Source organism: Impatiens glandulifera, chromosome 8 (assembly GCF_907164915.1).
Source record: "Impatiens glandulifera chromosome 8, dImpGla2.1, whole genome shotgun sequence".
In the NCBI taxonomy this organism is placed as follows: Eukaryota; Viridiplantae; Streptophyta; class Magnoliopsida; order Ericales; family Balsaminaceae; genus Impatiens; species Impatiens glandulifera.
Genome location: NC_061869.1, coordinates 4,170,669 through 4,195,146, shown reverse-complemented (window position 1 = coordinate 4,195,146; position 24,478 = coordinate 4,170,669). Strand labels below are relative to the sequence as shown.

At 29.8% G+C, this 24,478-nt stretch overlaps 4 protein-coding genes across 5 annotated transcripts; all 4 read right to left on the bottom strand.

Annotated features, from left to right (window-relative positions):
• Window positions 1-1,491: 1,491 nt before the first annotated feature.
• Window positions 1,492-5,774, bottom strand: LOC124911548. Of its 2 annotated transcripts, XM_047452051.1 has the most exons (8): window positions 5,651-5,774; window positions 4,221-4,544; window positions 3,280-3,727; window positions 3,149-3,154; window positions 2,663-2,976; window positions 1,867-2,259; window positions 1,689-1,739; window positions 1,492-1,604 (listed from the first exon to the last, which is right to left on the bottom strand). In XM_047452051.1, the coding sequence occupies exons 2-6, from the start codon at window positions 4,518-4,520 to the stop codon at window positions 1,894-1,896; spliced, it is 1,434 nt and encodes a 477-aa protein (XP_047308007.1). In that variant the 5' UTR covers window positions 4,521-4,544; window positions 5,651-5,774; the 3' UTR covers window positions 1,492-1,604; window positions 1,689-1,739; window positions 1,867-1,893. The 2 variants fall into 2 exon arrangements, with proteins under 2 accessions (XP_047308007.1, XP_047308008.1); XM_047452052.1 differs by lacking the exon at window positions 3,149-3,154.
• A 461-nt stretch (window positions 5,775-6,235) lies between these two features.
• Window positions 6,236-8,690, bottom strand: LOC124912198 (protein trichome birefringence-like 6). Its single transcript, XM_047452763.1, has 4 exons — window positions 7,885-8,690; window positions 7,620-7,812; window positions 6,871-7,061; window positions 6,236-6,781 (listed from the first exon to the last, which is right to left on the bottom strand). Exons 1-4 carry the CDS (start codon window positions 8,475-8,477, stop codon window positions 6,310-6,312), a joined length of 1,449 nt encoding a protein of 482 aa, XP_047308719.1. The 5' UTR covers window positions 8,478-8,690; the 3' UTR covers window positions 6,236-6,309.
• Window positions 8,691-11,827: 3,137 nt separating this feature from the next.
• LOC124912721 (probable glutamyl endopeptidase, chloroplastic) lies at window positions 11,828-18,166 on the bottom strand. Its single transcript, XM_047453372.1, has 15 exons — window positions 18,155-18,166; window positions 16,892-17,063; window positions 16,518-16,731; window positions 16,316-16,426; window positions 16,075-16,120; window positions 15,901-16,004; window positions 15,323-15,826; window positions 15,102-15,230; window positions 14,718-15,017; window positions 13,801-14,259; window positions 13,608-13,673; window positions 13,368-13,428; window positions 12,542-12,691; window positions 12,322-12,459; window positions 11,828-12,240 (listed from the first exon to the last, which is right to left on the bottom strand). Exons 1-15 carry the CDS (start codon window positions 18,164-18,166, stop codon window positions 12,082-12,084), a joined length of 2,625 nt encoding a protein of 874 aa, XP_047309328.1. The 3' UTR covers window positions 11,828-12,081.
• Window positions 18,167-18,530: 364 nt separating this feature from the next.
• On the bottom strand, window positions 18,531-19,825 carry LOC124911685 (bZIP transcription factor 53). Its single transcript, XM_047452195.1, has 2 exons — window positions 19,696-19,825; window positions 18,531-19,577 (listed from the first exon to the last, which is right to left on the bottom strand). The coding sequence occupies exon 2, from the start codon at window positions 19,192-19,194 to the stop codon at window positions 18,769-18,771; it is 426 nt and encodes a 141-aa protein (XP_047308151.1). The 5' UTR covers window positions 19,195-19,577; window positions 19,696-19,825; the 3' UTR covers window positions 18,531-18,768.
• Window positions 19,826-24,478: the final 4,653 nt, after the last annotated feature.

Here is a 24,478-nt window from a genome sequence, read left to right as displayed (position 1 = left end):
TGATGATGAATGAATGATTCTTATATTTTATTTTTTCAAATAATTCTTTAATTAATATTTTTATTTAGGGTTAATAATAAGTTTAATCATTATAAATTTTGAAAATGATTTGTATTTCCTTATAATCCCACCAATATGGATTGGTCAACGGCTAGTGATTTTGGATAAGGTTTTTTCTCTCATTGGACCACACCATTTGAAATAAATTTTGAAAAAGATATTTAGTTTAAATATTTAATAATAATAAAAAATGTGATTTTACTTTTTTTTTAAAATGTGGATACTAAACTTATTGGAATTTGTGATGAAATTTTAAATTAAAAATAAATAAATTTGAGTATGTATTTTTAACAATGATGAATATTATTTTTTTTACTTTGAGTTATTAGGCGACATTGAATTTTTGAATTTTATTTTTTTTTATCAGTGTGAAAAATTTGAATTGATGCAAGTAATATAATATATATATATATATATATATATATATATATATATATATATATATAAATTAGGATTAACATCGTAATATTTTCTGGTGAACTATATAGTTAAGGAGAAATCGTTAAATTTTCAAAAACGTAATTTCGATACATATAATTCATAATTATCATGGCGAGAATATAACAAGAGTCCGCAAACATCAATGATAAGTTAGACCCCAGTCCCGGTCCTAGGATAAGCCTAACAAGTCCTCGGTATGAGGACTTACTCCCCATTGCAACTCATTTAATAAAAATAATAAGATATTTAAATTAAATTTATTGTATATGTTAAGCATAAAATGTTGTAGCATAAAATTTTGAATTTTTATATGGTTATTGTTTCAAATCTTTATAAAAAATAATTTTTTATTAATTTTTTAAACTAAAACTGAAAAGCAATAAAAAAATTTCTCATTTTTTTTTAACAAACTTAGGTCAGATAATTTTTTTGATTCATTTTGAAAAGTTGGTTGAAAAACTAATGATTTTTCTCGAGTAACTTTTGAATTTATTTTTTTATCATTTTAATATATATAAACCATTTAAAAATATATATATATATTAAAGTTTTGAATATTTTGATTAAAATGAGCAAAGAAATTTCTACAATCTAACATAGATATATATTGGTAAAATTTACTCCATTTTTTTTATCTCACCATTAGATTAAAAAATATGAAATTAGAATAATTAGAAAATATTATAATTACAACTCCTTTGCATCATATCAAATAACTTTTATATAAAAAGAAAAGCTTTTTATACCACAACTATGTAGAAATCAAACCTAAAATCGTGAAGATTAACTCTTTCCAATATAACACAATAAGAAACCAACAATTTTCTAATTAAATGGTTAAAAAAAGTATTCTAAATGGATTATAGTTTAAGAAAACACACACACAATCATCAACATCATCCCAAACAGATATGAATCCATATTTCGAAAAAAGAAAAAAAAAAAAAAAGGTTTTACAAGATTTAAACAAATAGAAAAAAAACTGAATACGTTTGCAAACCAAATAATCCATGAAACATCCACATAACAACAAGAATCCACCAAGTTGAGTTTTGAATTCAGAAATCTTCACCAGAATCTCACTTGTAACCTTAAACAAACAGCTGCATAAATAAACACAATTCAATAACACTTTCTTCCAACACCATAACATGTTTCTCATTTAAAAAAAGACAAGATAGACTTACCTAACACATTATTGTGCCCCATTACTTGAATCAAACCAAACAGATCTCACCCTGAAATTATTTGCAATCAAATTTCAGCTTAAGAAATAATTAACACCCTTCTATTGTTGCTATATATATATATTATACACTTATTTTTTGTTCATAAACTTCAAAACTATATATCTAGACAACTCACCAAACTGAACAAGGCTTGCCAATTAGTCTAGTAACGATCGTAAGCTTTACCATAATCTTCACGCCTCTGACGTTGAAACTGGCTATAATTGTCATGAGGCCGAGAAGGATGATGATAATTATCCATTGGACCAGGATATCTTCCCCCCCTTGAATCCATAGACATATTATTAGGTCCACCACCACCATAAGATGATGCATTACCCGCATGATTCTCATAGTCAGGATAACCAGATTGCTTGTAACCGCCAAATCCTGAAGATGACATCTGTTGTCGTGCTTGCTCGAGCCTCCTTTGAGCATCGAGATGAAGAAAATCTTCCCATTGTTTTTCATGACCTCCTCTTAGTGCAGATAACTTCTTTATATAAGTCTCTCTCATTTCCTTCATAGCCTTAAATTGGTATAACACCAAATCATGAGTTGCATAAACAGGAAAACAAAATTATATGCTAAAGAATACCTAGAGGAAATCTAGCACGACCCCCTACTTAAATCAGGGATTTCTTAGTGAAAATAGAACCCGAGACCTTTTGTATTATGAGAAGAAAAAATAGGTTATTTGAATACAAAGATATTAGGGTATGAATACATACATGAATTAATAGTCTTGTTTTTTAAAAATAGAGGGTATTTTGTATTGGGTTATTTGGAAATAATCCAAAATAACCCAACATCAAACAAGACCCTAAATGAATGGTGAAATAACTAATGCTACAATAATGTAATCATAAAAACTGTAATGGTTGTTTAATGATAGAAAAATGGATCAGAAGCCAAATATAGTGTATACGCACCTCACGATGCTTGTACTTTTCTTCATCTTCTTCTTTGTCCCGGATTTTTTCAAGCTCCATCACCTCTCTGTTGTATTCCATTTCTAGTTCTGCCAACTGTGGGAAAGCTGGACGTTCAACAGCCTGTCCAGATTGTTTGTCCGACACTCGTCGTTCAGCATGTCTTTCAGCATCCCATTCATCTGTTGCCCTGTAAGCCCCCATCCTTTGGTTAAGACCATCATACGAGCTATATGAGTTACCTCTGTAAGGGGCAGCACGTGCAGGGGATTTTGAGTGGTTTGAATGACCTCTGGCTCCATCCACACCAAAAGCTTCAGCAAACGAAGAGGGTATTAAGTTCTCATTGCAACCCATCTGAAGCAAACATTTCTGACATACTCCCACACTAAACAACTATCTTTCTCAGATATTCTGACCATTACAGATTCCCCCACAAAAGTAACTTCAGAACCGAACACAAAACACGTGAAGATAAAAACTTACCTCTTGCTGCAATCAAAATCAAAAGTTGAAAGTATTATCAACAAAAATGCAAAAGCAATGAAACTTTGATGAATTTCCTCCAAATATCCAAAAGAAAAAGGAAATATATATATATATATATATATGCATACATTGTGGGGAGCCTCTGCTTGGCTTTTGAAGATCCTCCCGAATTCGGCTTTCCATTGTCTTATCTTGTCCCCCAAATCTATGTTGGAACTGAGATGTATTGTGTGGACTCGAATGAGACCTTTGAGAATCTGAGCGGACATATTGAGACTTTAAAGGGCTTCTACGCTCAGGTGATCTAGATCTACTCCTGTGAGTGCTGGATGAACCTTTTTTCTCTCCCTCTTCTTTAATCTTATGAACTGCATCTACACCTTTTTTCAAAATCAACCTATCCTTCCCACTGACGATAATAAATTTCTCGTCCATTTTGATAGTACACCCAAATTCTTTTTCAATCTTTTGCACGACCTTTTCTGTAAATAGAGCCCTGACATGCTTCTCTCTTGCAGGTATCCTTTCAAGGAAATCTTGAGATTTACGATTGGTTCCAAGTGTTGATGGACAACCCTGTACAACACGTGAACAATGATTTTGTAAGTGACATTTTCTCCGCATTTCTAGGGTATAAATGCTGGATCAAAAACTACACTCTCTCGTGTATGGATCCATTCTCTCAAAATCCCATCAAATGGGAAAAACAAATCAATAGCACTCCAATAATGTAAGAAAATATGCATGTGTTGGATCTTTTAGCCAGAACAAGCAAAAAAAACAGATTAGTTATTACAAGCACAAATTCTCTCATATACGGATCCATTTTTCCATAACCACAATTAGACATTTGTGAGAGTGCATCCATTTTATAAAAAAAAAAATCTCAGCAGTGAGTGCAGTATTGAAGGAGATGTTCATCTAACTACAGTACTACAAAAATCTGAGGTGCAGAAAAACATAACACATATACAGTGGAATCTCTATTACCATTCAAGACTGCAATGGAAAGCTCAAACGCATAGACCAGGTAAACAATATGCATAAACCATTTGGAAGTGAATAATACCTGAGTAAAATGACCTGGGATTCCACATATTTTACAGATCATTTCTTCTTCTTTCCTCTTTTTCCAATTTCTCTCTGTGGCTTTAGACTTTGCCTCCCAAACCTTAGCTTCTCTGCTTGTAAAATCAGTTGGAACAGCATTTGGATCACGTTGTTCTTCCTCATCAGAACCTGCATAAGATCTTACGCTTGTTTTCTCTTTATCTTGTACAATGGAGGCATTAGAACCCACAGGACCAGTATATGCTTTATAAATGTCACTGAAATCATCGTCAATATCAGGATTGTGCCTACTTTCCATTTCGAATATGGAAACAGATGGCTCCTGAATTAGAGAAATATTAAGAAGAAAATATTTTAATACCATTTTTCAAAAGAAAATTGTTAAACCATGATATCTTTTCCAAAATATCTAGTATTAATTATGTTTGAAATGTTTTAAGATTTGCGCATCACTTGACAGGCAAACGGAATTTGTTAGGATGTAAATAAGTAGGTTAAGGTTAGGGCATTGAGTTTCAGAAGATAACTTTACTTCCTTCTAAATTCCGTCACCCTCCTAAATGCAAGGAGGGCATTGAGTTTCAGAATACTATCTAATTCATTTATTCAAAGTTATCCATTCAGCACCATATGCTTTTATCACAACAAAATAGTTTTACTAAGGAGAACACAACTGTCCTATGCTTTTTTACCCTCACTACCTAACAATTCAAGGGAAACTGTGTAAAAGACTGCGCTGAATCTTCTCAAAAAAATGTGGAAAGCAAGATTACACACTGCATGGTCAGTTTATCAATTAGTCATATGTCTTAGTTTATCATTTTCAGTTACATAAAGAATAATGAAAAGTAGACGACATTTCTCCAATATATCAATAATGATTAGAATAATACTATCAACTAAAGCCCATCTAAAGATGTGAAGATATATATTAACAAAATTATGTCTTGTATAATTGAAATACTTGTGATGCTAACTAATTAGATACAAAATCCAACATAACCTATAGAACACAAAACAAAATACAAGATCAAACATAAAATAGTCATATTTGAAAATAACACCAATTCTTGTTTCCTGTTTCTCAAATTTCACTAGTAAGATTCTTCAAAAAAATGTTTCTAATTGGGGAACAATACCTAGAAGAAACCAAGAACACCATACTAGTGTGAGTTTTACTAAGGAAAACATCTTAAAAGCTAAACCCCACACCTAAACCAATTAGGTCATAGATATCTCCAATTGCTAGAAGCTCGTAGTTAAAAGAGAAATGATTCTCCATATGAAGAATCAAAATAATAACGTACTCAGTCTTGTCCATCTTATCTATGACAGATTAATACAACTTAGAACTTCAATATACAACGTAGAAATGCAGATTATATGCGATTAAAACACAATTAAAGTGAAAGAATGCGAAAATGTTACCCCTTAAGAAGCAGGATGGATGAGAGAGAAAGACGACGATGATGATGACAGAGAAGCTAGGGTTCATACGCACTTTCCAGCCCCTGGTGGTTATGGTTTTACTTCTTCGCCGGCAGCTCGGGCCATTCCTTTTTACTCAAAAACATATTTTTTTTATTTATTTATTCAGATTGGGCTGGGCCTCTACAATAAATCAAGCCTATTGGAAAATGTTTCATTTTATTTAAAATCCAATAATCAAAATGACTAAAAATTAACCAATTTGATAAAATTGAATAAAATGATTAAAACTTATAAACATATTTTAATGTGTGGAATTAAAATGGGTATAATTTGTAGAAGAAAGAAGTGTAATTTTTTGTTAGAGTATTAATTAATTTCATTCTCAATAATGTTTGAATTTTAAAAAAAAAATATTATTAATATTATTTTGTAATTGAAAAAATTATCCCTTAAAAAAACTTGTTCACTGAATATTCAAATTTTTACCATTTTATATTTTCAATTATAATCACTAAAGTTTTGTTCTAATTAGAATTTTTCAAAAAATCTGATTAAATTTAAAAAAATGAAAAGAAATTAACCACAACAATCATTTAGAATTTCACCTCAACTATTTACATTTTCATTCATTCTTCATAAGAACAAACCATCATCATTCATTCTTCATAAACATCTCTTCTTTTAAGCAACAAATGAAAGTATAATATCTCATTCCAAGTGTCAGGAACCCCTGGCAAACACCAATGGCTACAATCTTGAACTTTCGAAGACTTCTTACCATACACAGACGGGTGCCCTTCGATTCGATATTCAGACATTTCCGTAATATCCAAGAATGTAACGGGAGTTTTCATCTGCTTTATCACATCCTCCACAACCCGATTCTTTTCTGGATAAATTCGGTTTTGAATATCATTAAGCGGTTTAACATACTCGGTGCAGTGACCACCTGAGTTCCATTGCCCACCCTTGAAGTGGGCCGGGGAAGAACTTCTAAAGAAAACGAGTGTCTTTTTTGGATTGACATATTTATCGACCCAAGATGACCAAGTTGTTAGGGCTGTTTGAAAGGCTGTTGAGACATCTAGATGAGGATGAACTTGATCACCTTCTTGGTAATAGTTGATCCTGATAATAAAAGAAAAATTGAATACCCCTTAGGATTTTGATTCAACTATTGAAAAATTGGTAAAAAGATGGTCATTTTGTGTACCCACCCGGCTTTAGTTTTGAAATGTGTCCACCAATGTGCGGTGTTGAATATCAAGATGTCGGCGCCTTTCCATCTTGATGAGCCGCGGTCCATAGTATCGATCCTCAATGTGGGCATTCTTTTCTTGCCAATTCTTGTCTTACTTTCATGAACCAAAAAATGGGTCACATGGTATTCAATTGTACACTTGTAGTCCTGATGATCATAGACATATATTAGGGGTTTCCATAATGAAATACTAAAAATACCCCTCTATTTAATTTTTAAAACTATATTCATTAGGACAATTTGGTAATAGAACCCCCAAATAACCAAAGATTATTTGAATGAATATGCATAAGACTATTTTCATGAACCAACAAAATGGTCACATGGTATTCAATTGAAAACATACATTCTACTAGGTCTTGTTTGATATGGGTTAATCTCAAATAACTCAAAACCTCAATCATGAATCTTCTAATCAATCAGATGAAATACTAAAAATACCCCTCTATTTAATTTTTAAAACTATATTTAGGACAATTTGGTAAATAGAATCCCCAAATAACCAGATTATTTGAATAAGGCTATTTTCATGAACCAACAATTTGTAACCCTAGGTCTTGTTTGACTCAAAATCACTATCATGAAGTCATGAACACATACATTAGGGTCTTGTTTGAAGTGGGTTAATCTCAAATATAACTCAAAATCTAGATCATGAATCCTCTAACATGCAAACCAAACAAGGCCTAGGGTTTAACAAATTACCTGAAACTTGAATGCGTAATCTCCTTTCTCTTTAGTAATTCTTCGGCCATGAGTCTCAAATACTTTTCTTGGATCCTTAATAACTCCCATTAACATACACAGCATTGATTCCCATTGATTTCTGTTTATCGAATCACCAACAAAAACCACTCGTTTTCCTCTTATCAATTCCAAGAATTTCGTTGCATTAAACCTACAATACAAATCCATCCATCAATCTCCATATCAAGAAATCAGTTTCAAATTCACTCTAGTTAGTAGTTACCTGGGTATTTGACAATCTCGAGGTTGCCATCTCCATTTCATGTAATCTTGATCTAATCTACCATTACTTTGACAGTTAAAACCTTCATCTATGAATGGACACGAATCATTTGTATAAAGAGGATAGTTATTATCATCAAAAACCCATCTCCCTTTTGAAACATCACAAGTCGATATCATCCTCTGTTTAAGAATACTTCTTTCTGGTTTCACAAATTCGACATGATTCGACACGTTCCACTTTCTTTTCTTAATCCTAGGACCTTTAATCGTTGAGATCTCGACAAACCCAGGAATGTTTTCCGGCGGCGGTACATGGGTTTTTCCGACGGTCTCGTTGGCGGCGGATTCTGATTCGAGAATTAGTGGGTTTTTCGTCATTGTGAAAGTGATGTTGGTTTTGTGGGCGTTTGAAGAAGAATTAGAGGTGAAATTGAAGGGTTTATCAATTTGGAAATGGGATTGGTGAGAAACAGGGGGAGAGATTATGACCCAGATTGAAAAGAAGATGAGAAAGATTAAAGAAGATGAGATTATTATGGAAAACATCAAGAATCTTGTAGCTTTAAGTGAGAAACTCCTTTGCCTCTCCATCTTTTCTTCTTCTTCTTCTTCTTCTTCTTCTTGAAAGAAAGAAGCTCCTTGGAGAAGTTGCAGAGACAAAAATCAATAATGAAATAATGGAGGACTACTGTTAACAGTCTATCTGATCTGGCTGAAGGAGAGATAATGCGGCATTAAAAGCGGAGAGAGAGAAAGAGAAAGAGGGAGAGAGATGGGCAGAGAAGACAGGCGAAGAACATGAATTCTTTCTCTCTCTCTCTCTGATGGAAATGGCCTGGAGCGAACGTGGCCCGTTGGGGATTGATTGATTTTGTTTTTTATCATTATTAATCTCTAATTTTATGATTAATTATTCATTATTATGCATTTATGCTTTATCATTCTGAACTTGGTTATAAATTTTCAACTTCATTATTTTATTTTTAATAAAGATAGTATACATTTGTCATTTCACATGCATTAGTTTATTTGAAAATAATATTTTTTTCTTGCTTTCCATTAAAAACTCAACCACTCTATCCTATTAAGATATGATGAGTAAAAATAGATATATTTGTTTGTTTGGATTTGGGTTTTTTTAAATAAAACTAATTATTTAAAAAATAATGAGGAGCGATAATTTTAAAAATTTATAATTTTTTAATAAAAATACTATATAATAATAAAATATAAAAAAAATCATGTTATTTTCCATGAATAAATGAATTGAGTAAAATAATATTTCATTAAGTTGAGTTATTTAACCGAACAAGTCCTAACATATAATAAATTATCCTATTTAAGTATTTTAAGATTTTAAGTTCAACTTTTATTATAAACGTTGTAATTTTAATGAAAATCATACTCCTCAATTCAAAAATTAAATTGAGTAAAACAAATTAAAATTGATTAAGTTTGGTACTCACTAAAATAAGTAAGTGTTAAAAATGGCTACTACTAAATCAAATAATACCATAAATGAATTATTACTTAAATAAAAATAAAAGTCAGAATGTAAAGTTATATTAGTTTTTTACCTTAAAAAAAACAATAATAAAATCATAAATGAGTGCGGGGACATGACGGTGTCGTCCTAGTTAAAAAAAAATAAATCATCACTTTTAACCTAGTGATAATAAAAAATGGATACTAAAGTTTCTAGTGGATTCGAATCCGTCGGGCGGCAAATTCTACGCTTAACCGTCTGATTAAGTAAATCGATTGACGAATTACCTACTTAATCCGTTGTCCTATGTTTTTTATTTTAGTTAAAAAAAAATAAAATCATAAACAGACAAGGGCATGCGGTTATGTTATTTAAAACTTGTAAATTAAAAAACTATAACAGAAAATTACAAAATTGTTGCGGTCATATTTTAGGTATAAAGTGGACCCAAATTGAAGTCCATTATGGTTTAATAAACTGTTTTGAAATCAACTTCAAAGACTTTTTTTTAAGTAATAAATTTGTTATTCTAACTGATACTGTACCTAAAACTTATTGTTTAAAAATTTATAAAGTATACAATATAAAGAAAAAAATTAAAATAAATAGATGGAGTAAGTAATATCAATGATTAAGGGATAAGCAATAGTCTTTAATTAATAATTCATTTTAGAATCTTATCACTTAGATGACAATACAAAAAGTACTTTATTCCATAATTTATTCACTTTTATTTCGCTTTCCATGCAGATGAACAATGTCTTGTTTGATAGTATATTTAATTATAGAGAATCAACTTTATTTTTTAAAAAGCATTATTATTATTATTTTTTATGTAAAATGTGAATTTGATCTTAAATTTTAGAGATTATAAGCTATATTTTCTATGATTTATGCATCAAAAACTTCTAAAAATATATGAAATTATTCCTTATGGGATTTTTTTTCTTTCTAAAAAGGTACCCCTTGTATAACATAAAATAATAATGGGATTTATTTTTATTGATTGATCACATATTTATTTTAATTTTATAAATAAATTAATTAAAATACTAAAATATCACTCTTTTTATTTATAACATTATTAGTTTAAGTCTAAACTATCTTACTTACAAGAATAGCCTATGTGTAAGGGATTAATAAAGTTTCCTAAATAATAATAAAAAATACATTTTAAAATATTAAAAATATATATTTTAATCATTATAACTTAATGTTTCTTGTAATTGAAGTGATGACTTATAAAAAAAATAAAAAAATTGAGCAATTTCCAAATAATAATTTGAATTATTGGTAGAGCCCTGAAAAAATGGAGCCATACCATACCGATCTAATAATTAATATCATGTTACTAATTATTATTTGTATAGTTTGAAATCATCCTCTTTTTTTATTATATATGATAAGTTTTCACTTCAGTTTAAACTATTTTTAAGTAAAAAATAAATTTAAAATTCTTTTAGATAAAACTCTTTTTAATTACTCTAATAAATTATTTTAAAATATAGTGTCTAATATAGCTAAAAAAACATTAGAATTCCTTGTAAACAACAAATTATCTATTTAACTTTTTATTTGTCAAAATTCAAATAAATAAAAACAATTAAAATTTTAATAGTGTGTTCCCCAAGTATGGGCAGGGTCCAAGTAATTCGGTTCAAGTAACCCAGGCATTCCCCCGGTGGTCGGCCACGGTCACGTGCATTCAAAAGTATTAATCGTCCCTAAACTTTAGTAAAACTTTAATTTGAACCTTAAATATATTTTAATATTGAAATCTAAAAGTTATATTTTTAATTTTATAGAAACTTACGTTTATTAGAGGTTATTGTGTAGTGTGTACACAACACACTTGTTAGTTTGTATAAATAGTATTCTAACTAAATACAATTTTATAAAATGTTCTTTGAAGAAAAAACTTGTTATTAACTATTTAATTTAACAATTTAAATCTCTAAATATCATTATGTGCTAATCCTACTCACAAATATACAAAAGAATTTAAATTAACAAAATGTTTTAGAAATTGGTAATCATGGTTAGTGCTGCCTAACCATTCCAAAACTTAAAAATAATAAAAAATAAAATAAAGTTAACCTAAGACAGATATTGATGTTTCAATTTTTTTTTTTAAACGTAAGTTCGATAACCTATTAAACACATCAACTACAAACAAACAAACTTAACTATACACCACAATGTTTTTTATTATCATTGAAAATAAAAATTGAGGAAAATATTGTATGCTCTAAAAAGTCTACAAAGAATAAATAAAAATACTTCGCAATTTAGGGTTAGAGAATGTGAGGGAATAATAGAACATGATTAATTAAGTATCAATAAAATAAAACTCAATAAATAATTTAATAATCTAAGTGGTTTCACACGAAACTAAACATAGTTCATCTTTTTAAGAAAGAAGTTCACTGTTTGTTTATTCACTTAATCCAGAGCAGAATTAACCTTATTTCGTGGACACACTTTATTAATTATGAATTAAAAAAGAAAAAGTAGTGTGATGATACCAAAGTGGCAATATGGGAGATGGTCCAAGCTCTATCTCTTTTTGTCTAACCCATTCCATTACAACAACTATTGCCAAGGTTAAGTTGTTGCCAAAGCAAACTTAACCGCGAAGTTTGATGGGATCCGTTGTATTAGTAATGGTATAATAATGATACCCAATTTGTTTAAATCGTAAACTTTTGTTTATGAATTGTTGACACAATATTTTTGCAGCCAAATATCGGTTTCCCACAAGACATGCATTATGCTTTCTCTAGCAACATAAGCATGACTCTCAAAAGGAAGAATCACAAGCCGGCTAGCTGTGCCATGACCTTTTAGAGCATTATAGAATCGATCGGACTGCACCAAGTACCATCATTTCTAAAACTTAAACTAACAAAAACAAAATATGAAGAAAAATATTCTTTCTTTGTTTCTTACCTGAAAAGTCAAGGTTCCGGGATTGCTGTCATCTTCTCCATGAATAAGCAAGATAGGCTTTTTAATTTTGTTAGCAGACATGAAGGGGCTCATCTCTATATAAGTTTTAGTAGCTTCCCATAATGTTCTGTCTTCATGCTTTATTTATTTACACCACCAAAGAGTGTTTATTCCCATCATCATTATGAAAAATGAAAAATCAGCTACAAGTGTTTAGTACCTGAAAGCCAAAAGGTGTTAGAGTTCTGTTGTAAGCTCCAGACCGGGCAATGCCACAGCTAAAAAGATGAGGGGCATGTGCCAGAAGATTTGCTGTCATGAATCCCCCATAAGAATGTCCTCCCACCGCTATTTTGTTCGGGTGCGCCACCTATGTTTGGAATTTGGATGGACATTAATGGAACAAAAGACTTTTGATTCTATAAAAAAAATGGAATCAGTTCTTTATGTTTGGAAAAATAATAAAATTACAATTTGGAAGTTGAAATGGTAGAACTAAAACTCAAACGTTTCAATTCCATTGCAATTTTTGACCTTTTTGCTCACTGTCACTATAATTCCAATTCCAATTCCAATTCCAATTCATTACCTTTTATTTATCTTTTTGTAGACTTACATGATACATATCATCCCACTGTCACGACCTCCCCAATTCGTGTTTTCAGTGAGAATTAAACCTAAGATCTCAACCTATTAGTTAAATCATTCTTTTAATCCATATAACAAACAATTAATTTGGAATTAGACCCCAATTTTAATTCAAATTACCCTAAACATTCACAGTTATGACAAATGAGTGATATGCCAACAATAATATCAAAGTGGAATATGAAAGGGGTATAGATATTTCAAAGATATTGCTTAATTACTTTTGTTGCATTAGTTTAGTTTTTAGTCTTTTTCTTCATTTTTTTTCACTTTATTTGATAAATGTAACTAGCTAGTAATATTTTTTATTTATTTGTTCACAAATTTTTTTTCCCTTTCTTTATTAATAATAAAAGGTCATCCGTTTCTTGAAAATGTAAAAGAAATAGAAAGCTTACTCCTCGTCTGATGACTTCCTCAACTGCAGCCTCCGCACTAGCTACCAGTTGTTCCACATAACTGAAGAAGGAACAATGAATCAATATATATATTAATATATATATATATATATATATATAAGCAAAAAAAAATTAATTATTAGAAAGGTATAAAATTTCAGATATAGTTTGTTTATGCATGTAACAATTATGGTGGGCTAGCTTTGATTATAAGAGGAAAATATCCAAATAAAAATATACCTATCATTTGCCTCTTCGTCACCTTCTCCAATGATAGGAATAGTCGGGCCCAATAGAACAGCAAACCTGAATAAGTTCGACCAATACTGACTTGATCAATTAAAAACAGATGGTGGGATCATCCAAATTGAATTTTAATGTCAAGTGAAAAGCAGTTCCACCAAACAAATAAAAAAAATGATATGTTTTCTACCCTCTTGCCAGCCAGAGTAGGGCAGATTTTGGATCAATGGTTGAAAACTCATTTGGTGATTTACGAACTTGCCCAGCTGCATCTTTACTTTTGAATTCTCCAGGATAAGACCAAATGAGACAAGGAAGTGGTCCATCCCGTGTTGGATCAAAGCCTGGAGGAAGGTATAGAGTTGCCGTGAGATGAACACCATCATTCCTATCATATCTGATCATCTCTTTCTGCATTGATGCCAATTGTGGGTATGGATGAGGAAAATTAGTAATTTGACAAGCTTTCTTTTCTGGCCAGCTCTGTATGAAGTACTGGGTGATTTCAGTTTTGGATTCTTTCGATGTAAGTATTTTCAACCCTTCAAGGGAAATTTCCCCTGAAGCATCACCAGACAATAAAGCAACAACAACTTCGTAATATTTTTCTTTGTCACTCTCCCATATCCGATCTTTCACACCTGTATTTCTGAACGGAATAAAATATGTGTAAGCAAATATGAATCAAGAGGATGAAAATGATATTCCACAATGGTTTAAGTACTGCTTCATGTATTATATGTGATGCTTTTGAAACAGTTTGATCTTCAAAGTCTTGGTATGGAGCAAAATGCTGGTTCTCAAAACACTTCAAAAGCCCCGGGGTTGAATTGTTTTTTCAATGATATTCTCCGCCAAGGGATTACAATTATATCAATTTTAGTGACTCTGTGTAGCTGCTATCATCTATGGATGATAGTCAAGACTCAAGACACATTTACTTTTGCACTTTTTTTGCTCTTACTTTTCTTCCTCGTAAGAGTGTAACACCTACCCATTAACTTCATATTTTCCTAATTGCTGCTCGTAACTTCTTTATTTTGACTCTATTAATATATGTTTGTTTGTAGGAAAAGGAAGAAGATGAAAATGATAAAAGAAACTTACATGTCAAGCAAATCCAGGAATGGGATATTCCCATTGGGTGTAGCACCATGTCCATTTAGTAGAATATATGTGCCAGGACAATTTTCCTTCTTTACTTTGGCAATTACAAAACTTCCAGAAAGAGTCCTGCACATCATAGGAGAACCAGGATCCGAGTACACATCTTCAGAAGACCTGTCAAACAGTATGCGTGAACACACATTGTCTGATTCAGGAGAAATAACCCATGTCCTTGATCGCCTCTTCTTGTACCAGGACTCATAAATTAAGGCCAATGAGTCATCACACCAGGAAATATTCCTATGAGACATAAGCACGTCACAATCCTTTTCTTTAAAAAAGAACATAAGGAAAATGAAAGTCATCTTATATTATATTCCTTACCCATAACGAAAATCAAGTTTGCACAATATTCTTGGATTTTCTCCTTCAAGAGGTTCAGCAGCTTGAGCATACACTATGTCACGAGGAGAAACTTCTATTTTAGCATCACCACCATCCTGCGTCTCCACCCTAATAATGCCAAAATGAACAACAGTACGCAATAAAAAATATACACAATATTTTTTTTATTAAGAACCGTCTGAGAATTATCATATTTATACCAGCAGAGAATAGAAGGTTTATCAGCTCTCCAATGGATCGATCTCATTCCTTTCCTTACACTGTTTGATGCTATTGGGATGTCCTCAGCAAGAGGCAAATCACAGAGTTCTCTAACAAACATCCCTTCAGTTGTCCAGACATCAACCTTCTTTGGAAATCTTCTAAACGGCAAGGTAAATGAGTATGGTCGATGGATTGATGTAAGTAGAATATATTTCCTATCGGGTGAGGGACTTATTGATGTATATATAGCAGGAGGTCCAATTGGCTTGAATATTCCATCCAGATTGACCAAAACAAGCTGTGTGGTGGCATAATATTCAAATAAATGCTCATCGTAATCATCCTTGAGCAGATTCTGAAAGGTTCTCACTTGAGAAACACTTTTCTGTTCATTAGATTGAATTTTTGGACCAGTTGGAACAAATGGCTTCTTAGGTGGATTTCCACGAGATAAAGGAACAATGCAGATCAAAAGACTCGACTCATTCACCCAAACAAGACTGACAATGAAAAACAAAATATTATGTTAGCAATCAGAAATCTCAGAAAGTTTAAATGGTGTAACCATGTATACTTATCAAAGATCGCATTCAGGTAAACATCTGATGACTGAAACAAGGACCGTGATTTCCCAGTTTGAACATCAGCTATCCAAACTTTCAGCTTACCACCATCTTCCTGTTTGGAACAGTTTCTTACTGTAAGACAAACTCGAGTAACTGAATGCTTCTTTAACATAAGAGATTACCTCATCAACTCGAACACTAAAAGCAATATGTTTCCCATCATTTGACCTTATAAATTGAACATAAAAAATTCATAATCAGCACCAACTAAGGATTTAATATGCTAAAAAAACTGATTTAAAATGTACTGCATTTCTCAAATGTATGTCTCAAGAATGGATCATATATAAAACAAAGCTTCATGTAATACATTCGAATAATAATAACAAAAAAAAGGTAGAGAATCTCTGATGTGGAATTTACCAGGTGACAAAATTAATCTTAGCACCTTCAGGAAGGCCACACACTTCAATCTCCCGACCTAGTTTACCATCAGGCAATAGCTGGTGGATTACAATACCAGTATAGAATGACCTAACATTTGAGAAGACAAAAAAGCTTCGATTAGATATTTCAATTGATTTTTGATAAAGGAAGCGTATGAATAAGTTTGTGGAGTTCTCACAATCGACTACGGCAATTACAATCAGCATCAATTCGAATACCAGCAAGTTTCAATTCCGGCCTGGCCAATTCCGATAGAGGAGGTATAGAACTCCGTCTTAGAAACAGTATATTATCTTTGCATGGTGACAACAGTAAGATTGGAAGTGGAGGAGCATCAACGATATCTCTAATTTCCGGTGGCGGAATACGATATCCAGTATTCTGATTTGAGTCTATGACAATAACTCAATTTAAATATTCTCTTAATGAATATTGAATCAGCAATGTGTTCATTCTATTAAAATCAAACTAAGTAGCAGCAAATATTGAATTTCATGTAATGGAAACAGAAACTAAAACTTCGCTCAAGGTGTGGATAGAGAAGAAGAATACCTTCATTCTCGCAGGGAGGAGGAGAAGAAGAAGAAGAAGAAACGGAGTCGTTCATGCCGGCGCCGGAGATACTCTTGTCAGCAAGATCACTGATAGGAAATAGAAGAATTGAGTATTTAGTGAGGAAGAAGAAGAGAAGATACCGTTTAATCCGTTTGAAGAAAGAGAAATTCTTTCAACCAAGTGGCGTGGAAAATAAGCAAACCGTCTATTTACTTTTTAATACAAAAAAAGCCACTTCTATTTTATTTTTTTAAAAAAATTACTAGTTTATTATTTGAAAATAATTTATCACTAATTATTACAACGGTTATATAAAATTAAAAAAACTCAGAATGGTCAAATCCAGCTCTTTATTTGGAGTCAACTGAAGTGATTCATATCTTATATTTCAAATCTCATAATTTGGGATAAAAATTTTCTTAATAGTTTCAATTGTGAAATTTGAAAGAAAATACTGGAGTTTAAATGGATTAAGATTTTTTTTTAATAGTTTCAATTGTGAAATTTGAAAGAACAGCGGAATTTAAATGAATCTAAAAAGAGTTATTTTGACAATTCGACCCTAATACGGTGGTAAATGTTAAAATTAAAATTCTAATAAAAAAGTTCTAACAGTCTTACAATTTGAAATCGAATTTGTTTGAACTTCGTAAAATCCTTTAACCACAAGTGATGTAGTAAAGCAATTCCAGTAAGTTGTGCTAAAAGAGTATAACCAAATATTATAAGTTCAAATTGTATTTTACCATTCATGTTAAACAAACATTTATATATTTGGTCAAATAAAGTGACCCTTTATAAAATAAAGGAGAGAATTCTTATCAAATGAAGATAACTATAATGACTTTTATTGGACAAAGAAAAAAGTGTTAGAGATTCAGTAACTTATTTTTTATGAATAAAAATCCGTAAGACAAATCCGATCCAACTAAAAAATGAATCGTATAGAACAAAAGCACCAATCGAATGAATGAGTGGTGAAAAGTCAAACAATCAAAGGAAATAAGAAACAAATCATTCACCTTGGCAACAAACTATATTGCTTTGCTTTATATAAATTATGTAAAAAGAAATGTATATCAACAAACAAAAAAACTTGAAATAAAATTGTAGAGTTTCCCAACATGAAACTATTGTTCATGGTTAGATAAGATAGATCAAAACCCAACTTTTTTATCCTAGTAACTTTAATGTCCTTTCATTCAAGTTGATATTTTGCATCATTTCTTTATTTTTCTAACTTTTGTGATTCAACCTTACCAAATTTTGCATCTCTACCAACTCAGCTATACACCCAAATGACCAAATCAAAAAAAGATCTCATTTGTGATCTTATCACACTTTATAAAGAGTGACATAACAATTTGATCATCTCAACCACAAAGGTAGAGTAGTAAAGCACAATGCTTGAAATTCATCGGCAAAAAGACCATTTCATGAACATCTGAACCACACAATAGGAGTAAAGCACAAAGCTTGATTGCACACTTTCACATATTCATTACTAACATTTAAACAAGGCTAGAACAACAAACATGATGAATTTCCACTTCAACATGTAATGTTGAAATCTTTAGTCCAAACCTGTTATAACAGAGCGAAATCATGATCTTAAAAATGCACAAACTTAAATTCGAACAAAGCCAATTATTGAATTGATAGAAGCAACCATATAGGCAGTACATAACATAGCACACTGAGTACATTTGCAAAGCAATTAAAAACACATTGAACAACATTCTAGAAACCAAATCTTAAGAAACAAACAACTTTAAAGACACAAATCCAGAAACAAGAAAATTCAACTTAGAACAAAACAGTATAGAACAAACAATCAAACAAACAAACCCAGAAACATAACTGTTGGTTTCAATTCAGCACTGAAACATGCTTGAAGTATGCTGCACCTGACATGGAAGTTGCCATGGCTCAAGCAGAATTTGTGGCATTTCATGGATATCAACTGCATGTCCACTAACTTCACCAACTATCTCCAAAAACGAATTCAAAGATCGAAGCCTATCAGTCAATTCATCATATTGTGCCTTCAAAACCCTGTTCTCAGATTCAAACTGAAAGTAATTAGCAGCCACCACATTAATCTGATCATCCAACTGCTTATTCTGAGCTTGAATCTGCGTTATTTCACTAAGCAACGTATCAGAATGCTGTTGCTTCTTCATCCTAGACCTCCTAGCCGATTCCCTGTTAGAGATCATCCTCTTCCTCTTCTTCTCATCCACTCCAACATAACGAGGATCAACATCGGATCCGGAACTCAGCTGTTTCATTGAATCCATACAAAATATATCTCCTTTCCTTTATAAAATTGGCTTAATTGGACTCAACAAAAGCGAATTCGATCTGGGTTAGCGTTGTTCTCGGTGTTTAATAAATTCTAGGGTTAGGGTTTTAGAAAATAATCAGGTATCAATTGAATAAGAGAAAACAAGATGATCAATCAATCAATCAAGTTAGCTCATGAAAAGTCGTAGAACCAGTAGAGGAAAACAACGGAGAATGAATGAAGAATTCGGATCCGACGCTTGAGAATGGCGTAACTCATTAGAGAAACAAGATCATAGCATCTGATGTTGGAAAAACTAATCAGAATCGATTAATCCAATCTGGGTCAGATCGAAATCGAAATCGGGTGATGGAAAACTGAATCTGATTGGATAATCTACAGATTTACAAAGAAGATGAAGAAAGATCAATAACAAGCAAGGCTGAAACAGAAAGGAAAAGTCTAACGAAGAAGAAAAAGAAAAAGAAAAGGAAGAGAGAAAGAAAGAACGCACCCGGAAGGAAGAAGATAAGCGATTGGGCGAATGAATGAATTGTTCAGCGAATGGAAAGAAGGTTTGTAATGAACACCATGGCCGCCATTTATAGGCTCAAATCAGATCGAATATTCGGTAGATGGTAAGGTTCCGAGAACTTCATTATTACTTTATCATTTTATATATTCAAGGGTTTGTTTGAATTAGGGTTTAGGGTATTTAAGTCATTATTTTTAAATAACTTTATGTAAATTAAATCAGTTGAATTAAAATGTTATAATTACATAAAAATATATATATATAGAATAATTTAGTATTTTATTTTGAATTTTTATTATTTCTTTTTGTATATTATAAAACTATAAGAATTATTTAATCATAACGATTAAAAAAAATAACATGAAAAAAAGAATAATTTGAACATGTTTCCCATTGTGTTATAGAAACTCTTCGACTTCGTAATAATAACATTACAATAATAATTGTTGATGTATACTTTAATTTAAATTTATAATATGGGTGGTTTGATTTTAGCAAGAAAATTATGTAAATATATTAACTTAAATATTTATATATACATATGGGTGGTTTGATTTAGTTTACAAGTTTTAACAAGTTTTTTTTATTGCTTGATATTATTATTGATCGATTAAGTTAATGACTCTCATGTTAAAAAAATTGAAGAACATGTGATTTTAATTTCTTAAAAATCACTTTTTTATATTTGAACTATTTTAATTAGTTAATCAATCGATTAAATTATTGCTGATAAATAAAATCAAATATGGTTAAGCACTTAAACGGTGAACTATATAGGTTGGTGTCAAATAAGTTTATTATCAAAAGTTTAATAAGTTATATATACATATTCATAATTTATTCTTGAAATGTTTTATTATATTTTAAAGGTAAAATTAGTTTTTAATTTTATTATAAATACTTAAACAACATATTAAAGTAATGTGAATAATGTTTAAATATAAATACCACTTTATTTCGTTTTTAAGTTTGACATAATTTGTTAAAAAAAAAAAAACTAAAAAGTTATTTTAATAATTTATTATTTAAGATCTAGACGTGTATAAAATAATGGCTGACGTTATCAATGATGTCAAAATATGTTTCTGGAGACAGCCAGTATTTAGCCTTAGGCCAGACTGTAGATTGAATGGCTTTTAAAATGTGATCTTTGACCACTTAAAAGTTATTTTAAATCTTTAAATTAAATTAAATTACAAAGTGTTTATATATCAATTTTTATTCATTTATTTATAATATTATATCTTTAATTGAATATTAAATGTTTAATACATCTAATATATATATTTTTATTAAAATAATTAGTTAAAAGCATAATATTATTATATTAGGACTTTTTATTTTAATTATTATTACTACGTGTCTTAATTAATTTGCGCACGCCTTTCATGATCGAATTTTTTTATTTATATATTTGTTTGTTTAAGTTAAGACTTATTTTAACACCTTGTTTGGTTTGGACCATGTAATGCTATTATTTTACTTTTAATAAATCAACAAAATTATATATTTTCAAAATGTAATTTTTAAAATATTATATACAATCACAATAATATTTTTAAAATTAAATTATTAAACCATTTCACACCAAAATAATCTCTATAGATGACTTTGTATTTTAGTTTGTTTGTTTTAATATATTTATTGATCATGTTAGTCCTAAATTTTTAACATTTTTAACGTATGAGAATCATTAATCATCAGAGTTGTCACCGAATTTTGACTGCCCAAGCCATTATAAAAAATGACAATATTGCTTCTTCAACTCTCAGTAAAAAAAAATGTCAATATTATTTTGTTGATTCATGTCTAGTTTTAAAAAAAATGATTAAAAATAATTTTTAGTGAAATTTAAACTTATAACAAAATAAAAGTTAAAGCTTCGGACTGACTGGACTTACTGAGGCCGGTCCTGCCCGGTTAACAATGAATTTGTTTAATATATATATATATATATATATATATATATATATATATATATATATATATATATATATATATATATATATATATATATATATTAAATTAGCTGTGATTTTAATTAGCAAATCACTTTTCTACATGATTATTTACATGTGACTATAATAAATAAAAGGGGTTTTCTTATCTTAGTAAGTCCAAGTGGGATTTGATTAAATTGATAAATCGGGTTAATTTGTTACAAAGGCCCACTATGTATCCGGCCCATTACTCAATTCATGATTACATCACAATATGGATTTTGCACGAGGTGTAATCTGTTTTTTTATTTATTTATTTAGACTTGTAACTTTTTATCATGTTATTATTATTTTAATTATTAAATTATTTATTTTATCAATTAAAATAATTTCATTTTAATTTTATTATATTTTAATTTTAAATAAAAAATAATAATTAAACAAATTAAAAACATAAATAGCCTATTTTTTTTATCAAATAAGTTTTTTTTTCTAAAAAAGAAAAAAAAAAATCCAAGATCAAACAAGCTCCAAAGACACGTTACCATATTATTATGAATGGAAAGTTTAGTCATTGATACACTTTCAACAAAAAAAAATAAAAAAAAATCAAATCATATAACATCAAATAAAATGAAATAAACAATAATATATAATCAAATTTATTTTCAGAAAAATTAATATGATTCGAAAGTAAATTTCTTCAACTTTCAACCTAATATTTTTTTTCTAGTAAGAATCGAACTTAGACAAAATTATTTTAATTTTAGCATATAAAATAGATTACCTGAATAAATAACTAAAATATCATCATCAATTATTTATTTATTTTTGAGAATTTTATTATGTCGAAAGTTTTAGTTTTTTTTGTGCAATTCATTAGCTTGCTATGCGCTGACCCTAATATAAGGTCAGTTAGTTGTCCGCGCATAGGGTATTCTTCAACAAAAAAAAAAAAAAAAAAAAACATTAGAATTCTCTATAACCACTTTTAATCATTACACCCTTTGTGAGAGAGTATAGACTGAATTTGGTCACAGAGAACCCTAATTGCTCAAAAGACACCCAAAATAAAAAAAAATACAAATTAATAACACTAACAAGATGTGATCCACATGTCCCCCTATATGTTAACCTAACATCTAACCAAATAAATTATGCTATTTTATTTTTAAAAGTAATACTAATTTATTAGATTAATTAATATAACTATTAAATAAAAAATGAAGAATACATTTTTATTTTTCGATTTGGACACCCCCGATTCTTAGGGTCGCTAAAGATACAAGTATTGTACAATATTGATCGATGTATTTCATTTCATAGACACTTATTCACGATGAAATTATTAATGAAAATAAAGAATAATAAAAAAATTGTGCTTGAAATGTTCTAATATTTAAAATCATTTGGATTCTTAGAACAGGGATCATTGTACAAAAACACATAAGGGACCTTTAGAAAAAAAAAACTGGGAGAAATTGTAGGTGTAACCGTCAAAATATATAAGTTGTAACAGACAAGATTGCTAAATTAAGAAATAAAAAAGTGGTTAAGTAGTATAATGGCCGTTGAACGGTTCCCTCCACCCATAATAACCTAAATTCCTTAGTTAGGTTCGAAATCTGGTCATTTCGATCATATCCATTGCGGGTCCCATTCTATTTCTTCACGCCACAAATTCATCCATTTTTATCTTTTACTTCTAAACATCTATTTTAACATTTATTTTATTTAAATAATATGTTAATTAATAACAATATTGTAAAGTTTTACTTCGTTACAATCAACAAATATTGTTATTTTACTTTATAACTTTCTTATTATATATTATAAATGTTATAAGATATTATATTATGCATTTTTAAACTCTCTTAATTATTAAGTTTAATAATTATCTAGTTCTATATAAAGTTGTCCTATATGTTTTTTTTTCAAAATAATACATGTACACTAAAATGATATTAATTGTTTAATAAAACGATAAATCGTGTCATAAAATATAAATTAAAAAATTCACAAAATAAGAAATAAGAAAAAAAAATAGACAAACACGTTACCCAATAGTAATCAAACTCGTAGATTCTCCAGAAGAACAAATAACTCTCCGATCGATTTCACTAACTTTTCAAAACGAATACTAGAAAACGTCGTATTAATAAGTCAATGAACGGATCCATGATTCTGAGTTGGGGTGGGTTTGAAAAAAAATTGTGGTGACTTAAAAATATAAGGATAAAATTCTGGATAAAACGAGTATATAAAGTTAAGTTTTACTATTTTTTTAATAATTAAATTAACAAATAATGAATTAAATTTATTTTTTTTAAGAAATTATAGGGAAATATCACATTTTTACCTTAAATAATTTTATTTTTATATTTTTCGAAGTGGACACGGAGCACACAATCTCCTGATAATTATCACACAATTAACTAACTCCTTTGAAGATTCGACAATTCTACCTAGCTATATAGTTTAATAAAATATCATCGATGTGCTAACCAAAATATGTATTTCTATCTAGATGTTTTAATCCAAATTTTATAGTAACTATCCAAATACTCCATAAAAGATTGATTTGTCTGCCGATGATGAGTCTTCCTTTTTTATTGTGTAGGTTGGCTATAATTTCTCCTATATGTAATATATATGATACAAAAATAAAAATTGACATAATATTTTAATAAAATAAACAGTTACAAAAGAAAACAATAGTAATAAATTAATACCACACTATTTATAAGTTATAACCATCACAAGATGGAGCGGAGCGGTTAAACGAACTCTTCTTCTCTTTCTAAACGCCTGCTTTTATTCAT